The following is a 17,912-nucleotide window of genomic DNA, read 5'->3' as shown; positions in this document are numbered from 1 at the left end:
AACATTTGAATTATCGATAGAAATAAATCGACTAAAGAATAACACTTAGTAGTGGATTGTAAGGACAAGCGTTGTGTTGTTAAACTCTAGCTCAGAGCTCTTGAAAATAACTTTAAAATAATAAAAAAAACCCGAAAGATAATGAATAAATAATTTATCGATTGGTTGATTTCCTTTCAGTTTTTTTAAGTAGATTTTAGTCGTTTTCCTCAATATTTCCTCTAAGTATGGCAATATCTTCTTCAACATTATTAAAAAAATATCTGTCAAAAATGCACTGAAAAAAATCTGCTGTTCTCTTTTCTAGAGTTAATTTACGTAAAAAAATACGCAGCCCTAATTAATTGTTTCAGTAATCAACATCGAATTAAAATAAGAAAGACTTAATGTTTAGTGTCAAATTGTGTGTGTAAAAAGTGAAAAATGTTCTATCCAGTTTGATGCTGCAGTCACTAATATAACTCGTAAGTTTTGCTTAAAATTTAATGAGGACTTTTATCAAGGTTTCGTCCGTATTATATTTGCTCAGGGTACATAATCAGGTTATTATTTGACCAGGAAGCGATGATATCACGGTCAGTTCTTTGAACTTGCACACGTGATGTAATAAAAGTACTTGAGTTGGCGTAAATAGGGCTTCACTTGGATGTCTTGCGTTATTTTTAGCCGTGGAGTACGTTCCGCGGCGGTGATGATTGTTTGTTCAGTCTGGGTTGGCTCTTGTTTACATCCTTTCATGTTTGGGATCATTCCACTTTTATGACTTGTATACTTTTAATAGTACAGGCTACACAATTAATTCGGTTACATGGTTTCAAGACTTCTGTAATAAATATTTTTTTTTAATTTAGAAACTTATGATTAAAACTGTTGTGCCATTAATGAACTTAATTATGGTGGACTTGTAAAACATCCATGGAAAAGTGATAGTTTGGTCTTATTTTAAAGTGCTGGGAACCGCATGGCAAATATATGTCTGACATTTAATTTTAGATCAAGAAATTATGAATAAATGCTTAGGTAACCTAGATAACTATTGATAATATAGATGTAGTTATAGTATCTGTTTTGATAATAACTGATAAGTAAATTGTTTCATAAGACTTTATAGTGTTATAGAAAGTAAGTGAAATTTACTTCATAACTGCGCATTGCAGAGTAGTTTTTTTTTTAAATTTATCTTAGTTTTCAGAACTACTGTTGCTGGTTGACTGGAAGAGATCCCTACATGTGATAACATCCACCTTAGATCTCTTATACTCTAACATAATATGTTTATTCATGGTCTAAGTTACAAGATAGTTTAATTAAAATATGTAGAGTATATTTTGTGTAAAAGAATAATAAACACACACATCCTTTTATATTTTTAATATTAGCGGGACTTGTTAGTGAAGACACAGGCAAGAATATATTATATGAAGAAAAATAAAATGGTAACTAATTAACTACAGTTGATAAGTTACAAGGAAAATAAATATGTTTCATAAATAAGGTTTTACACACTTTAGGAAATACCTATTTATTTACTTTGTGTTATTTGCTGATGTTATGCTAATCAGTCAGTGGTTACTGTAAAAGTTCACTGAACCCTGTCCCCTGACTCCCTGTAGATGTAGCCCCTAAAGAAATGGGGGGAGATATCAGTTTTTTTATACTAGTTTTTGGATAGCAGTTTTAAATTTTGACTAAGCCATGCGAGAAAACCAAAGGTAGAACAGTAGTTTACGCATAATGCAAGTACAAACATACAGATTTTTTGCCTAAATCTTTCAAGTACAGACAGTTTACATCAACATATAAATGCTACCCGTGTGAAGCCGGAGTGGGTTGTTGGTGCTATAAAAAATTTTATCCATTCCCTCTTCAGTTCTATCCATAATCAATATGATAACTCGATAAATAAATTAATTGACGGTTTTGTCAGGTATTCACAATTCCAGTCAGAATTAACATAATATATTCATCTGCACATCTCAATCATTGCCCAAATAGGTAAACTGTGACGAATCAGCCATGAGTGACATCATTTATATATGTACTTCCTGTAATATTTCCGATATAAAGTTATTTATTACATGACTATGTAAATGACTATTTAGGTCAACTACTCTAGTAAAAACATACATACATATAATCACGTCTATATCCCTTGTGGGGTAGAGTCAACATTCGAAAGACTGAAAGGCCACATTCAGCTGTTTGGCTTAATGATAGAATCGAGATTCAAACAGTGACAGGTCGCTAGCCTATCACCTTAAAGAAGCCCAAGTATATACCTAAGCCTATCCCTTAGTCGCCTTTTACGACATCCATTGGAAAGAGAAGGAGTGGTCCTAGTCTTTTTTTATGGTGTACGGCACAAGTAGTTAAATATTTGTTACTGGAGTGAATTAATGAATTTATTCATAAATCAATGTAAATGTCGGAGTGGGAAGACCTAGACGAACGTATCTTGATCAAATTAAGGGCATCCTGGTAAAGGGTCAGGTCAAGAGTACCCAAAACCGCCGAGCTTGCATGAAGAGAGTTATGAATGTGGATGAAGCGAAGGAAGTATGCAGAGATCGTGGCAAGTGGAAAGAGGTAGTCTCTGCCTACCCCTCCGGGAAAGAGGCGTGATTTTATGTATGTATGTATGTATTGAGCTTTTTCTTTCGGGTGGTAAAAGCATGTTAATAATTTGTGATAAAAATGTTTACTTTCATTTGTACGGTTTTGGATCCTATCCCATGACTCTACCGACCTTCGGAATCTGCTGCCCTCACGTTTGCTTTCTCCAGAGCGCACCCTTTCTTAACTTCCTGAAAAGTATCACTCACTCCCTTTTCTAAAGGGGCATATATGCCTTCGCCGAAATATTTGAAGTCTTCGGGTTCATATAAGTTTAATACAAGGAATTTGGTCATTTTTAGAACCATGAATGAAAGCAGGTTGACTAAACAAATATATTAGAGGAGTGAAAGGCCTAGGCGAACGTATGTGGAACCTTGATCAACCTATTATTGTGGAATCGGGGACGCTCTGGCAATAGATCAAGAGTACCCGAAACTGACAAGCTTGCATGGTGACATTAAGATTGTGGACGAAGCGAGGGAAGTATGCTGGGATCGTGGCGACTGGAAAGATGTAGACTCTGCCTACCCCTCCTGGAAAGAGTCGTGACTTTCGACCCGACCTGTTCCATCCATGTCTTCGTGTGTTCCGCACTTTACTCTAAAACTGTGGGAACACATCCCAAAGCAGATGATATCATCATTGTTTTGATGTGGGTGTTCAGTAACACTCAGTCAGACATAACTAATCAGTATCGGAGGTCAAATATGCAAGGACTTATTGATATAACGATGTGCATTATGGCTGGTAGCTATAGCGCGGAGATGTTTGTATTTTTATTTAAGTCTTTATTGTGCCGTGTGGTTCTTGGCACCAATAAAAAAAAGAATAGGACCACTCCATCTCTTTCCTATGGATGTCGTAAAAGGCGAGTAAGGGATAGGCTTACAAACTTGGGATTCTTCTTTTAGGCGATGGGCTAGCAACCTGTCACTACTTGAATCTCAATTCTATCATTAAGCCAAATAGCTCAATGTGGCCTATCAGTCTTTTCAAGACTGTTGGCTCTGTCTACCCCGCAAGGGTATATACGTGATTATATGTATGTATGTATGTAACATGTAGCATTATCTAACAGTCTACCATTGGGTTAAGTAGAGAACCTTGGTGTGAGTGATGTATAAACATTCTGGACGATATAATACTGGCGCCTCATAGACTACATTTTTCCACTTGCCACGATCCTTGTTTACTTAATTTGCCTAATCCACATTCATTTATATTTTTTACCCACAAGCATGTTGGTTAAGGGTACTTTTCACTTGACCTTTAGAGTCGATGTGAGTATTCTTCCTCCTGGCGTTGAACCTAGTTACGTCTTCATCTCCCTAGGGAGGTCGCCGAGGTGCGCTTTTTTATCATCATCTTTTACACGACTTTCGTAATCCTAGCTGGAGAACCTAATCCATATTGGATCATGATAAAGATCTAGTTATATTGCCTATTCCCTTAAGAGATGGAGTGGTCCTATACTAAAGTGCCGGTAATCACACGACACAGTTGACGAGAGTGTGTTAGTAAAATTATGAAATCGGGAATCTCTTTCATAATGGAGTCATTATGGGAGAGAAAAGGATAAGTAAGTAGGTATATGGTGAAATCAAAAACGCATAACCGCATTGTTGACGCAATGCGCATTCAGTTTTATCTGTGACTTTTATCAGGGCTGCCTCTGAAACGGAAGTCACAGGGGCACTGTCCACATTCGGTGTATTGATTTGTCATCAAATATCATTACTAAATGCCGAGGGGTTCTCACCACTATAGATTAGAACATGTTTGCTTAGATTTTACAATCTCTTTCTCTTCAAGTCAAGCTACATTAGTAAGGGACAACAGTAAAGGTGTTCCTAACGCTCATACTTTGAAGCCAAGAATAAGAAGTTTTATTTATTTATTTTTGTATTTAATATTGGATATGGTATTTGTCTTCCATCTCACCTGAAGTGACGATGAAGACGAAGATGTTACCTGCATATCCACGAGATACCCGTTTATTCTACTTTAGAATGTTCGCGGACAGTAATTGTCTGGGAATATAGACGCAGGCAGTTCATTCCTCATCTTAGCTACTCATATCAAAAAGGTTTTAAATATTGAATTCTTACAATGTATATACATCAAGCATAAGTTAATAAGGCTACAAAAGCTCAATTGTTCTACAGAGTTTTCATCACAGATAAAAAATAAAATAAATCCTTACTAATATAATAAACTAGCTGTGCCCGCGACTTCGTCCGCGTGGAATAGTTATTTTGGGCATCATATTTATTTTTGCAAACATCCTCCTCGGCTTTATCAATTATAGGGTCACGCGGTCACGCGTATTAGAAAGAACGCTGGTTCGCCGTATTAAATGTTTCGCTGCAAATTGCTTATAACGACTATATCTCAAAACCTATTCGTCTGATTTATATACTGTAAATGGCAATTTTAGTCTACATGAAAAGCCGAAAGTAATAAATATATTTATTTGGATAAGGATTAATACTGAATTAAAGAAAATTGGTTTCAAAATAACTTATGTTTATAATGAAAAAATAATCTTAAAAAATGAACATAAAAGTGGTTATTGTAAGTAAACCTTAAGAGATAGATATATGCTCTCGCGGACTTTTTTGTGGCAAAAAATGAGTACTTCACATCTTTAGTACATTGTTTTACTATATCTTTGTTGGTTTGCGCAGCGTTCGCGTGGAAAGCTCGCAGATGGCCGACTCATTCAACTTTCACCTGCATTGTTGACGTTTCCCGTAGGAAATCCGGGATAAAATGTAGCCTATAGCCTTCCTCGATAAATAGACTATCTAACAGTGAAAGAATTATTCAAATCGGTTCAGTAGTTTCTGAGATAAGCGCATTTAAACAAACAAACAAACAAAACAAACTCTGCAGCTTTATAATATTCCGGGATAAAATGTAGCCTATAGCCTTCCTCGATAAATAGACTATCTAACAGTGAAAGAATTATTCAAATCGGTTCAGTAGTTTCTGAGATTAGCGCGTTTAAACAAACAAACAAACAAAACAAACTCTGCAGCTTTATAATATTATATAAAATATAAAAAATATAATAAATGCGAAAGTAACTAACTCTGTCTGTTACGTTTTCACGCCTAAACCACAGAACCGATTAACCGACACAGAAAGAGTTGAGGAAGAACATAGGAAACATTTTTATTGTGAAAAAAGAAACCACGTGGCCGAAGACGCCGGCTTAAGCTAGTATAAAGATGGTATGATCCTATTCTAAAGTGGACACAGTTCTCTCACAGCATTTACGTTGAGTCATTGCTATATTGATGCCTTATTGAAAGGATTAATTCGGTAACAAATGAGAAAAGTCGTTGCACTCTTGACCGGACCAATTAATAACTTGACCCGTGCGCTACTGACATACAGACAGACAGACAGAGACGTGTGAATTTTCCTTTGTTAATTTTCACGTGGTTTTTAGTTAGTTTTAATCGAATTCTCTTGTGGTGAACTTGTGATGCTTTAGTGTGGTTTTACAATGGCACGTCTTAGTTTCGTTTGGTACTACGTTAGATTCACTACAGGTCGGCGATACAGATATTTCTTATTCTGCATGGCGCGGCTTGGGTATGTTTGGTATTGCGACAGATTCTCCTTTATTCATACATACATATAACTTGTCACGTCTATATCCGTTGCGGGGTAGACAGAGCCAATAGTAATCCAGTTTGACGAAAAGTTTAAATAAACTTTCTAGAAATGTTTGCCTGTTATAAAACCGCTCTGGCAATTCAAGATGGGCTTCCGCATGTCATTATAATCTATAATATAACCTCTATACCTATAATAATTCACAAAATTTTTGATATTTCTCTTTTTTTACTCTATGTAAAACAATAATTAGTAGTTGAATTCTTGGATGTTCAGTTAGAACCTTATCTTCGCCTCATATCACAAGCGAAGATAAAAATTACATTTAAATTGTAAACCACTCGATGCATATCTTTCATGGCGGTATAAATTACATCTTACAACGTCATTCAGACGAAATTAGTGTTTATCATTGTACAACAGAAGGCATATAATTGATTGTATTTTTATTTTGTTGAAGGGTAAGTGATTGCACTTAACGGAATTACCCTAGTGACTGTTAAAGTTATAAATAGTTCGTATATAATCATTGAATATAGCGATTTAGTTTACCCGCCGCAATAAAGTTTTTAACAAACTCACATGTGTTATTATTTATTTATATATATTTTCAGTAAAAACAAAATGGCGTCCGTGTGGAAGCGGCTGCAGCGGGTCAACAAACGCGCCGCCAAGTTCCAGTACACCGCCTCCTACCACAGGGTTGATCTAGAAACATCGCCTAAATGGTACGATCTAGAACAATACTGGAAATTCTTACTACACACACACACGCATACACACACACCCACACCCACACCCACACCCACACATACACACACACACACCCACACCCACACACATACACACACACACACACACACACATACACATACACACACACACACACATATATGTTACACACTCATAACGGTAGACATATCTTGTTATGCGGCTTGACTTCATAATAGCATTTAGATTCAGATAGGTTGCTAGTCCATCGTCTAAAAGAATATCAAATTTCCCTTTAAAGGAACAATCCAGAGATCTAAGTCTTTTCCTTGATTGACTCTTACAATGCGCGGGAGGAGACGCAACAGACACAACCTATGTATATTCTTCGTTTTCAGACCAGCATAAGAGCATGAACTATAGTTTCTTAGCAAAGACTTATTTAATTAGAACTACGAGAATTCTTATTAGCAAAGTTGGCCAATTCATAGCTGAAACTAACTGGTCGTAGAACGTTTGAATTATTTTTTTATAATAATATAAATATCACTACATAGTATAAAACAAAGTCGCTATTTTAGTCTGTTTGTCTGTATGCTTAAATCTTTAAAATTACGCAACGGATTTTGATGCGGTTTTTTGTAACAGGTAGAGTGATTCAAGAGGAAGGTTTTTATGTATAATTTTTCCGAATTTTGCTACCGTGCGAAGCCGGGGCGGGTCGCTAGTTAGGTCATAAACTACAAAAATTTTTAAAGCGCTTTACTTAACAAAAAAAGAAACATACATTTTGGCTTTCTACAGTTTTTATTAACAATAAATATCTCTCACATCCAGTTTCAATTACATGTTTACCCATGTTTTCAGGAAACCCAACAAACTGAGCGTGGTGTGGACGCGTCGGTCCCGGCGCGAGGTGACTGACCCCCGCGAGTGGGAGCCCTCGCTGAAAGACCCACTCAAGTAAGTTATCGAGTTAAGGGTAAAGAAAGAAAGAAAGAAAAATCTTTATTTGGCGCAATATGTAACACTAGCTGTGCCCGCGACTTCGTCCACGTGGAACAGTTATTTGGGGCATCATTAAAGACCTCCCGTTTTTTTCACATTTTCCATTATATCTTCGCTCCTAATAGTTGCAGCGTGATGTTATATAGCCTAAAGCCTTCCTCGATAAATGGTCTATTCAACGCAAAAAGAATTTTTCAATTCGAACCAGTAGTTTCTGAGATTAGCGCGTTCAAACAAACAAACAAACTCTTCAGCTTTGTAATATTAGTATAGATAACATTGTTCATAAACATAGAAATAAAAAATTTAAAAAAATACACGATGCGACCAAATGGGTTCGTTCTTATGAGGAACTTATATTTAAAGTCCCTCAAAACAGGGTGGATCTACCTAAAAACTTTTATGATTAAAAGGAAAAGAAATGGGATGCGAGTTTGAAATTAAGTTTGTTACCTATTCACGGTTCATCTATCCGCTTCTAAAAGAATTAAGGCCTAACCTGGAAAAAGTATTGTTTCAGTTGAATAAACGATAATGTAATGCGAGCAAGCAGGGATACAAGCTAGTCAATGATAAATATAGCGTGTAGACTTTAATTAATTTATATGCAGTTTGCACCGTACCAGACAAACTGAGCCGTTTCATGGTAGGGATAATTATTTTTTAATCAGTAAGCCATATTTTAGCATGATTGTTTTTTTATGTTTGTAAACTTTTAATTGCACAAATGTAACAACATATAGAAAACAGTCCTTGGATTGGATACAATGGCGGACTTATCAATCTGGATTTCTTCCAGTCAACCAAAATATCAAGGAAAATTGTATTACCTAAAACCTCATCTTGCTTCAACTTATTAGGCTGATAGACATCAAACGCACCAAATAAAAAAAATGCCTATTTTTTTTTTATTTAAGGATTATGTAGATTGATTCATGAGAAAAGCTTAAATTTTAAGCGAGCGAATCCACGGGCATAAACAGAACTAACTAATGCTAAATGGTATTCGCGAAATCATAGGTCATTGGCCCTTAATTATCTTATCGCCGCGCTCGATGGGTATTTGGCTTAGAGAAATTACTGTGATTTTGATGGGTGTAGTCTGGGAGCTTGCTTCTTATCTCTAATGTAAATACATTTTTATAATTTGACACCATATAAGTAGCAATTACTGATTAACAGAGGTCAAAATGTTTTACGCAGATTGCCATACATAATAACTTTGATTTTAATTGTTATATTGTAATGAGCAATTGAGCTATTTAATATAATACATACCTGTAAGAATCTGTATGTCTATATATGTATATATGTCTGTAAGTTTATATAGGATAAGGATTTATACGTTCTTTTGCACTATTCAGGAAACTCTCCTCAGTGGCAATTATTCAATGATTGACTGGAAGTGATCCCTAAATGGGTTAAGTCCGCCTTTGTATATTTTGTCTTAGAAATTTACTGTATTTTTTAGTTCTTTCGAATGAAGGTACAATATAGATAATACAAACAAACAAACAAACTGTCTTTAAGGTACATATATTTGTGTATGTTTCGTCACAGACAGGTCAAGCCAAAAAGCTATTAGTTAGACTTTACTGTGACTACAGTTTTTCACCTATGTAGTAAGTACATTTTATAACGACACAAAAAAGCGAAATATACTCACATCTGTCTACCATTTGACCTTACACATATGTAAATTGCAAGACGAGAAAATGTATAGCGAGCTCCCGAACTACAAAAATTGACGGTCACTAGCTATTGTTAAACAATGCATCATGCTGCTACCTACTTGACCTATAATTTTTTTTTAATTCGTTATATACACAACACAAAAACATATCGCGTAAAGCATTATACACATCAGAATTTAACTCTAATTTGATAAGAAAATTGCCATCACACACTAGTTTTTGCTCGGGACTCCACTCGTAAAAGGCGACTAAATGATAGGCTGATAATCTTGCGATTCTTCTTTTAGGCGATGGGCTAGCAACCTGTCACTATTTGAATCTCAATTCTATCGTTAAGCCAAACAGCTGAACGTGGCATATCAGTCTCCTCAAGACTGTTGGCTGTGTCTACCCCGCAAGGGATATAGACGTGATTATATGTATATATGTATGGACTCCACTCTCGAAGGAATTTTCTTTGTTATTTCAAAGCGAAAATGTGCATCGTGCTCTTAGACTATAACAATTTAAAGACAAACTACTGTTATACTGTGACTCATACTGCTACCGTTTGACCTATATTCACTTTTGTTAATTAAAGTTTCGTGATGTCCAAATGAATATTTTACGGCTTTTTAAATGCTTATTAAGACAATTTTTTTTGTGAAATTTGACAATTGGCCGTGTGGTTCCCGGCACCATTACAAAAGAATAGGACCACTCCATCTCTTTCCCACGGATGTCGTAAGAGCCGACTAAGGGATAGACTTGGGATTCCTCTTTAATGTAAATCCCTGCCAATCTAAGGTCTGCCGCGCCGATGGATGCATGGCTAGGGGCGGGCCTAGTCTCGAGCGTGCCACTTCCGCCATGGGGTTGGGCGACCCCCAGGTAATGGCTAGCCTTACCCTGGCATGCGGGGCTCTGCTGGGGCGGACAAAATTTTTCCCTAGCGTCTCGTGGGAATCGCATTATGAACCTTAAAAAGCATATAAATGGCGGCGATGGTGTCCGCACCCCATCACGTCTCGTTCCCGGCGGGAGCGGTATGCGGTCTGCTGAAAGCCGCTTTGCGACGATGAATGTAAGAGGAGGAATGAAGGATAAGATTGAGGAAGTATGCCAGATGATGGATGAAAGACGTTTGGATGTGTTGTGCGTGAATGAAACGAAGCGGAAAGGATGCGACGCGACGCAGCACGGCCCTTACACGGCGTATTGGTCTGGAATGTCCAGTACCAGCCGAGGCTGTCAAGGGGTCGGTCTAATTCTTTCTGCACGAATGGCTGAGTGCGTGAATGAGTATGAGTGTGTCAGCCCTCGTCTTCTATGGATTAGGCTGAAAGTTGGAATCACTCGGATCTTCGTTCTAGGTGTTTATGCACCTTGGGATGTGGGTTCGAGGGGTACAACATCAGCAAAAAGCGAAAACGAGGAGTTCTGGAATAGTGTAAGAGAAGTATTGAAAGTTACCAAGCCAAATGAGAAGATTATTATGTTAGGTGATTTTAATGGATGGGTAAAGCGTGATGGATATGAAAAGGTGCTTGGTGCGTTTGGTGACGAAAAGGTGAATGATAATGGAAGAAGTGTATTAGAAATTTGTCTAGAGTGGGATCTTTTTGTGTCGAACTCAATGTTTCAACATAAAGAGATCCACACCTACACAAGAGTGGAAGGTATTTTAAAAAGTACGATAGACTTTGTGATTGTAGATGAAAGATTGAAGAACAAAGTGCTGGATACCCGTGCATATCGCGGTGCTGGCATTGACTCGGACCATTTACTGGTGATATCCCGGATAAGGGGTATCTTCAATCGCTGGCGGCACAGGGTAAGGGAGCAAACCAGCGCTTTGGAAAGAGTAAAAGTAGAAAATTTGCAAGATATGGATGTAGGTAAGAAGTATATTAATAGACTGAAGGATGAATTTGAAGATTTAGAGGAAATGAGCGATATTGAAGATGGATGGAAGGAATTTAAAGAAAGAATTGTGAAAGTAGCTGTTGAAGTGTGTGGTGTAAGTAGAAGAAGGAAAGGAAAAAATCACAAAAATGCGTGGATGAGTAAAGATGTGCAAGAACTTGTGCGATTAAAGAAGAAAGCATGGCTGGATTTGTTAGCAGCAAAAGCTAACTTAAGAATGCAAGAGGTTATAGATGAAGATGTGAATGAAGCACGTAAGGAATATAAGAAAATGAAAGATTTGGTTAAGAAAGCTGTGATTAGAAAGAAAGAAGAGTATAAAGAGGATTTTGATAAAAGGCTATCAGAAGACTTTCAGTCAAATCTGAAAGTATTCTGGAAATCCGTAAGGTCAGCCCGAGGAAATACTATAACCAGAGAGCTGACTAGGATCAGATGCCAGGATGGTAGCGTTGTGAAAGGAGAAGAATGTGTACTAAAGATATGGAAGGACTGTTTTGAAAGTTTATTTGAAAAAAAGGAAGGAAATAAGAAAGATTTCTGCTATAGCGAAGAAAAAGAGAATGAGATGGAAGGCGAAATTGAAATGTTCGAAATTGTGGAAGCACTTAAGAGTATGAAAGCGGGAAAGGCTGCTGGGTGTGATAGAGTGTCGGTCAAGATGCTTAAAGCAGGAAAAGGCGTAGTAGCTAGTCAGTTGTACTGCCTTTTCAATTTGTGTTGGAGAAGCGGCCGAGTACCAAAAGATTGGTGTAAGGCTGTTATCGTGCCACTTTACAAAGGAAAAGGGTCACAGCTGGACTGCAAAAATTATCGTGGTATAAGCCTGCTTAGCGTCGTCGGCAAATTGTATGCTAAGGTATTGATTAATAGAGTCAGGAATGAAACTGATGACAAAATATGGGATGCTCAAGCGGGATTTCGAAAGGGAATGGGATGTACTGATCAGGTCTTTTCCTTGCGGTGCATAGCCGAAAAGTTTTTGGCAAAGAGTCAAAAAGTCTATTGCACATTCGTAGATCTGGAAAAGGCCTATGACAGAGTTGAGAGGAATGAATTGTGGTCAGCACTTTCTATGCATGGGGTGAGCAGTCTCTTAATACGAGCACTGAAATCCTTATATGAGGATTCGAGTGCTTGTGTCAGGATAAACGGAGCGCACACTGAGTGGTTTAAGATTGAGAAAGGCGTTAGGCAAGGATGTGTTGCGTCACCGTGGCTGTTCAACCTATTTATGGATAGCTGTTTGACAGATTTGAAAGAGTCTAAAAGTGGATTAAGGATGAATGAGTTACTCGTCAAATGTCTGCTCTATGCCGACGATCAGGTTATACTGGCGTCATCAGCGGAGGAGTTACAGGAGATGGTAAACTGTATGCATGAAGCTTTAAAAGAGAAAGGAATGAAAGTGAACGTAAGTAAAACTAAAACACTGGTTTTTGAAATGGAGAAAGAAATGACAGCATGTAATATTTTGATTGGAGGAGAAAAAGTGGAGCAAGTGAAAGAGTTTGTATATCTAGGATCAAAGTTTACATCAGATGGCAAGTATGATAGTGATATTGAAAGGAGAGTGAACGCGGGGAACATGGTGAATGGAGCTTTGCATGCCTTTATGAGCAGTCAGAAACTATCCAAAAAGGCTCGACTGGCTGTGCACAGGGGCGTGTTGGTCCCGACATTAATGTATGGGAGTGAAAGTTGGGTATGGCAAAAGAAGCATGAAAGCAGAATAAATGCAGTGGAAATGAGAGCGTTAAGGAGTATGATGGGTGTGAAATTGAGTGACAGGATAAGGAACAGCGTGATAAGGGAATGTTGTGATGTGAAAGAAGATGTAGTTACAGGAATAGAAAAGGGTATGTTAAGATGGTTCGGTCATGTGGAGAGGATGAATGAAAGCAGGTTGACTAAGCAGATATACAAGGAGAGTGTGGAGGGAAAGGTCGGAGTGGGAAGACCTAGACGAACGTATCTTGATCAAATTAAGGACGTCCTGGTAAAGGGTCAGGTCAAAAGTACCCGAAACCGCCGAGCTTGTATGAAGAGAGTTATGAATGTGGACGAAGCGAAAGAAGTATGCAGAGATCGTGGCAAGTGGAAAGAGGTAGTCTCTGCCTACCCCTCCGGGAAAGAGGCGTGATTTTATGTATGTATGTATTAAGACAAACAGCTGAGCGTGGCCTATCAGTATTTTCGATACTGTTGGCTCTGTCTACCCCGCAAGGGATATAGATAGACGTGATTATATGTATGTATGTTAAATGCATATTATGGGTGGGTTTTGTCTTTTCTACCGTAGGAAAATGGTCGAAATATTCTTATAAAGACCTGTTGGGTGTGGGAGCAGCTTGATGTCATAAATAAATACGGGACTACTATAAAAATAGATTGATTTGGGTATACCAAATAATCATACTTTGTAATATACTTTAGTATATTTATTATTAACTTCAACCGTGACTTTGCATGCGTGTAAATTGTAAATTTATCTTATACCGAGTTTTGAGCTAAAATCGGTCATTATTTTTCTTAGAATATGTAAATACATACATACATAGATATGGTCACGTCTATATCCCTTGCGGGCTAGAAATACATACATACATAGATATGGTCACGTCTATATCCCTTGCGGGCTCGACAGAGCCAACAGTCTTGAAAAGACTGAATGGCTACGTTCAGCTATTTGGCTTAATGATAGAATTGAGATTCAAATAGTGACAGGTTGCTAGCCCATCGCCTAAAAAAGAATCCCAAGTTTGTAAGTCTTAGTCGCCTTTTACGACATCCATGGGAAAGAGATGGAGTGGCTCTATTCTTTTTTGTATTGGTGCCGGTAACCACACGGCAATAAATACTACACGGTAAATAAAACTATGAATTTTCTAATTGCAGAGGTACGGTGTTATACACGGTGCCCGAAAACCACACGGTGGCGGTCACTCTGTTCAAGGACTCTCGCACCAACGAGCTGGAAGATAAAGATTGGTCCTTCGTCTTGGAAGATGTGAGCATTTATCTTAATCTTGATTTAAGAAGTAATTTAACTTTGGTTAAGGGACATGTTTATTGTTAATTATTATTTTTGAGGGGAAATCTCAAAGTCAGTTAAATAAAAGTTTAAACACCATTACATTTAATTAATTAACCAAATAAATAAAAGTCCTTAATTTAAAGATTCTTCTATATTCTCGTAAGCCGACTTTCATTTAAATGTGAGGTTAACGCGCCTTTTTTCCGTAAACCCGCATCTTTTTATCGTTTGTAAAAGTGACCCACCGTCAAAAAAGGCGAAAAGTATTCTCAGTTACTCGAAAAATTTCAACAAAATTCACACAAACTTATAGCACAAAATTACACGGCAAAATTTAATTATCTTAAGAATACATAAATAAGGAGATATCCTTCATATTTCAGGTATCGGTAACAGGAAAACGGCGTCGTCTCGCCGTGTGCTCGATAAACATGCGTAAATACGCCAGTCTGGAACCTTCGCAGCGCCCTCTCGTGCTTAACTTGGAGCCAACCACACAGAAAATAGTCTCCGCTTCGGTACAACTGACATTGCATTGCGTCTTATTACGAGAAGGGCAGGCCACGTGAGTATCATTTAAAAATACCTATTACTTTATACTAGTTTTTTTTTATTAGTTTACTTACTTTGTACTAGTTTACTTTGTATTAGTACTAGTAATAAGAACAAGTGTGGGTAATAAATATGCGTAAATACCTGGCATATTTACGCATATTTGTTGATGTAGGACCTCCGCAGCGACCTCTATTGCTAAATTTGGTACCAACTACACAGAAAATAGCATCTACTTCAGTGCAGTTCACTTTGCATTGCGGTTTGTCGAGAAACGAAGGTACATACTACGTAAGTGTTTACTAGATACCTGTTACTTTTAGGTATAAGTTATTGATTAATAGAGCAGTATCGTCCAATACCATGTATCGTCGATAAATTTTGCTTATTTCAGAATAATATAACAAAAAATCATAGGTAACCATTATCATGAGGGTTAGATTTAGGGTTGCCAACCATACTTTATAATAACGTATCCTACTTTATTTTTGGTGATAATACTTTTTACTTTTGCATACAAATAAAGTATGCGAAAATACATTATTTCCAACTTTTACTGTGCTGCGTAAAACAAAACACTCATTATTTATTTATTTATTTAAATTTAAATTTTGATTGTCAAACAACCTTCGAAACATTTAAAGGTTGCAAGAAATTGTTAGCATGTGCTAAAAGCACACAAAAAATACGTTTTTAAGGCAATAAAACCATAAAATTAGAAAAATACTTTTTTATCTTCCAAATACTTTATTTCTTTCCCATTCAAACAATTTTATACGTTTTTTTTGTAAAAAAAAGTTGGCAACCCTAGTTAGGTTCCCCTGCAAATGTTTCGGAGGTCAGATGGGCGTCGCTTAGTGAAAATACTTGACTTATACCATCCAGGAATTGGTCATAGGCGAACCCCGGGCTCCTCTTCAAAGACGGGAGGATGTAACCAGGGAAAAAAATCTTATGATAAATCTAACCAATGATTTTAAAAACGTAATATTTTTTTTTACAGTGACGAAGATATGCAATCGCTCGCATCTCTCCTCTCAGTGAATAACAATTCAGATATCGCAGTGCTAGAAGATTTGGACGAAGACGATTATACTTTGTCGGATAACTCTACCAGACAGGTGAGTTTGTGGTTTATGGTGTAACATTTAAGGTCTATAATATTAATGTCTATATTGGATGTAAACGTGTGGATTTTTTGATGGCAAACTTTGCATATAATGTTGATCTTTCGTTTTTGTAAAACTTTAGACTATCGTATTTCTTATAATTAGCATTAAAGTCCACCTATTGTACCTTTTGAGGCTTAATAAAAATAAATTAAGTCAACAATAGTTTGTATTGGCAGCAGAGCAGAATGACTATTACCGCGAGTCATACAGACCCTAAAATAAAACGTGCTTTTCTGTCAAAACTTGAACTTTAACAAATTTGAATGAAACCTTGTTCACAGATGCTCGACCTACGACAGCAAATGGAAGAGATGACGCATAGCCTTACAAGCAGTGATATAGCTGCCACTCCCAATAGCGTTCAGAGTCTTAACTTTGACAACTGTCGCACGCCTACCGCTCCCATCCCTCCAGAAATCGACGATCCAGTCACTCCAGTACCCAGGGAAATAACTCCAGATAGAGAAATTGCAAAATCTAGACCAGAATATTTGAATAATCTAACAAAATTATCGGGGAAGACCGAATTACCCAAATTTACGTCGACGCCAAACAAAATGGCGGAAAGCAAAGTTGATAATAAGTACGTTTTCAAGCCTAAAGCGATTACGAAAAGGAACCTAAAGCCGTTGGAGTTAAAGACTAATTTGAATAACATAACGTTGGATAAGAATGATAATGAGAATGAGGATAGTGAGAAAACGCCTACAGTTGATACGGAGAAGATTGAGAAACTGTTTCCAGGGAGACTTGATAAGGACAAAACGCCGGTGAGTTATTTTGAAACAGCTTATAGTCCTAAAACTGAAGATGTTGAAGATTAAACAAGGTTTGAAATCTATACAGGTTTCTAAAGTTTTTTTTAACCAATACTGTCAAAAGTGTTACTTATATATATATAGTTTAATTGTATATCCTGGATGTATGTCTGTCCTTAGGTGCAAGATCTCCTCGAATGGTGTCAAGCGGCCACTCGTGAGAACATTTCCTGTCAGATCACCAACCTGACGACCAGTTTCCGCTCGGGGCTCGCGTTCTGCGCCATCATTCACCGTTTCCGGCCTGATCTCATGTGAGTTAAACCATTTTAAATAAAGAAGGTTTGCAAATTTGTTTTTCCTCCAGTTGATGGAAAAATCGACTAATATCCAGTTATGCAGTGATCGTGGCAAGTGGAAAGAGGCGTGATTTTATGTATGTATGTATATTAAAGACTTATAGAAAATTGCGCAATTAATATCTGTTTACCTTTGTAATCTTGTATTTACAAGGGTAAACAGATATATGGACACCCGTATGGACGACTTCTAATGAACTATGGAGAAGAGAGTGATTGAGGTTTGTTTTGCCATCGCATGAAGGAAGAATCTCAAGCTAATACGCCTTGATTGACTTATAGTTGCGGGGAGAGATACAAATTATTGTTATTTTTCTTTTGAAATTTTGAGCATACTTTCAGTACTTTCCTATCTATACTAATATTATAAAGCTGAAAAGTTTGTTTGAACGCGCTAATCTCAGGAACTACTGGTTCAAATTGAAAAATTATTTTTGTGTTGAATAGACCATTTATCGAGGAAGGCTTTAGGC

General features: G+C 37.1%; 1 protein-coding gene across 2 annotated transcripts in view; it reads left to right on the top strand.

Moving 5' to 3' along the window:
• Positions 1-238: 238 nt before the first annotated feature.
• The window catches only part of LOC106130445 (EH domain-binding protein 1), a 36,871-nt gene continuing 19,197 nt past the window's right edge, over positions 239-17,912 (top strand). The window contains exons 1-8 of one of the 2 annotated variants that reach the window (XM_013329291.2): positions 239-464; positions 6,858-6,971; positions 7,822-7,917; positions 14,460-14,571; positions 14,982-15,163; positions 16,154-16,271; positions 16,604-17,092; positions 17,261-17,394. In XM_013329291.2, the coding sequence (XP_013184745.2) occupies positions 6,868-6,971; positions 7,822-7,917; positions 14,460-14,571; positions 14,982-15,163; positions 16,154-16,271; positions 16,604-17,092; positions 17,261-17,394 (1,235 nt within the window). In that variant the 5' untranslated portion in view covers positions 239-464; positions 6,858-6,867. The remainder of the gene's footprint in view (positions 465-6,857; positions 6,972-7,821; positions 7,918-14,459; positions 14,572-14,981; positions 15,164-16,153; positions 16,272-16,603; positions 17,093-17,260; positions 17,395-17,912) is intronic. The other variant, XM_013329292.2, reaches the window with a different exon arrangement.

Source organism: Amyelois transitella, chromosome 27, assembly GCF_032362555.1.
Source record: "Amyelois transitella isolate CPQ chromosome 27, ilAmyTran1.1, whole genome shotgun sequence".
Lineage (NCBI taxonomy): Eukaryota > Metazoa > Arthropoda > Insecta > Lepidoptera > Pyralidae > Amyelois > Amyelois transitella.
Note: the sequence above shows the minus strand (reverse complement) of the source record. Positions and strands in the feature narration are given on the sequence as shown.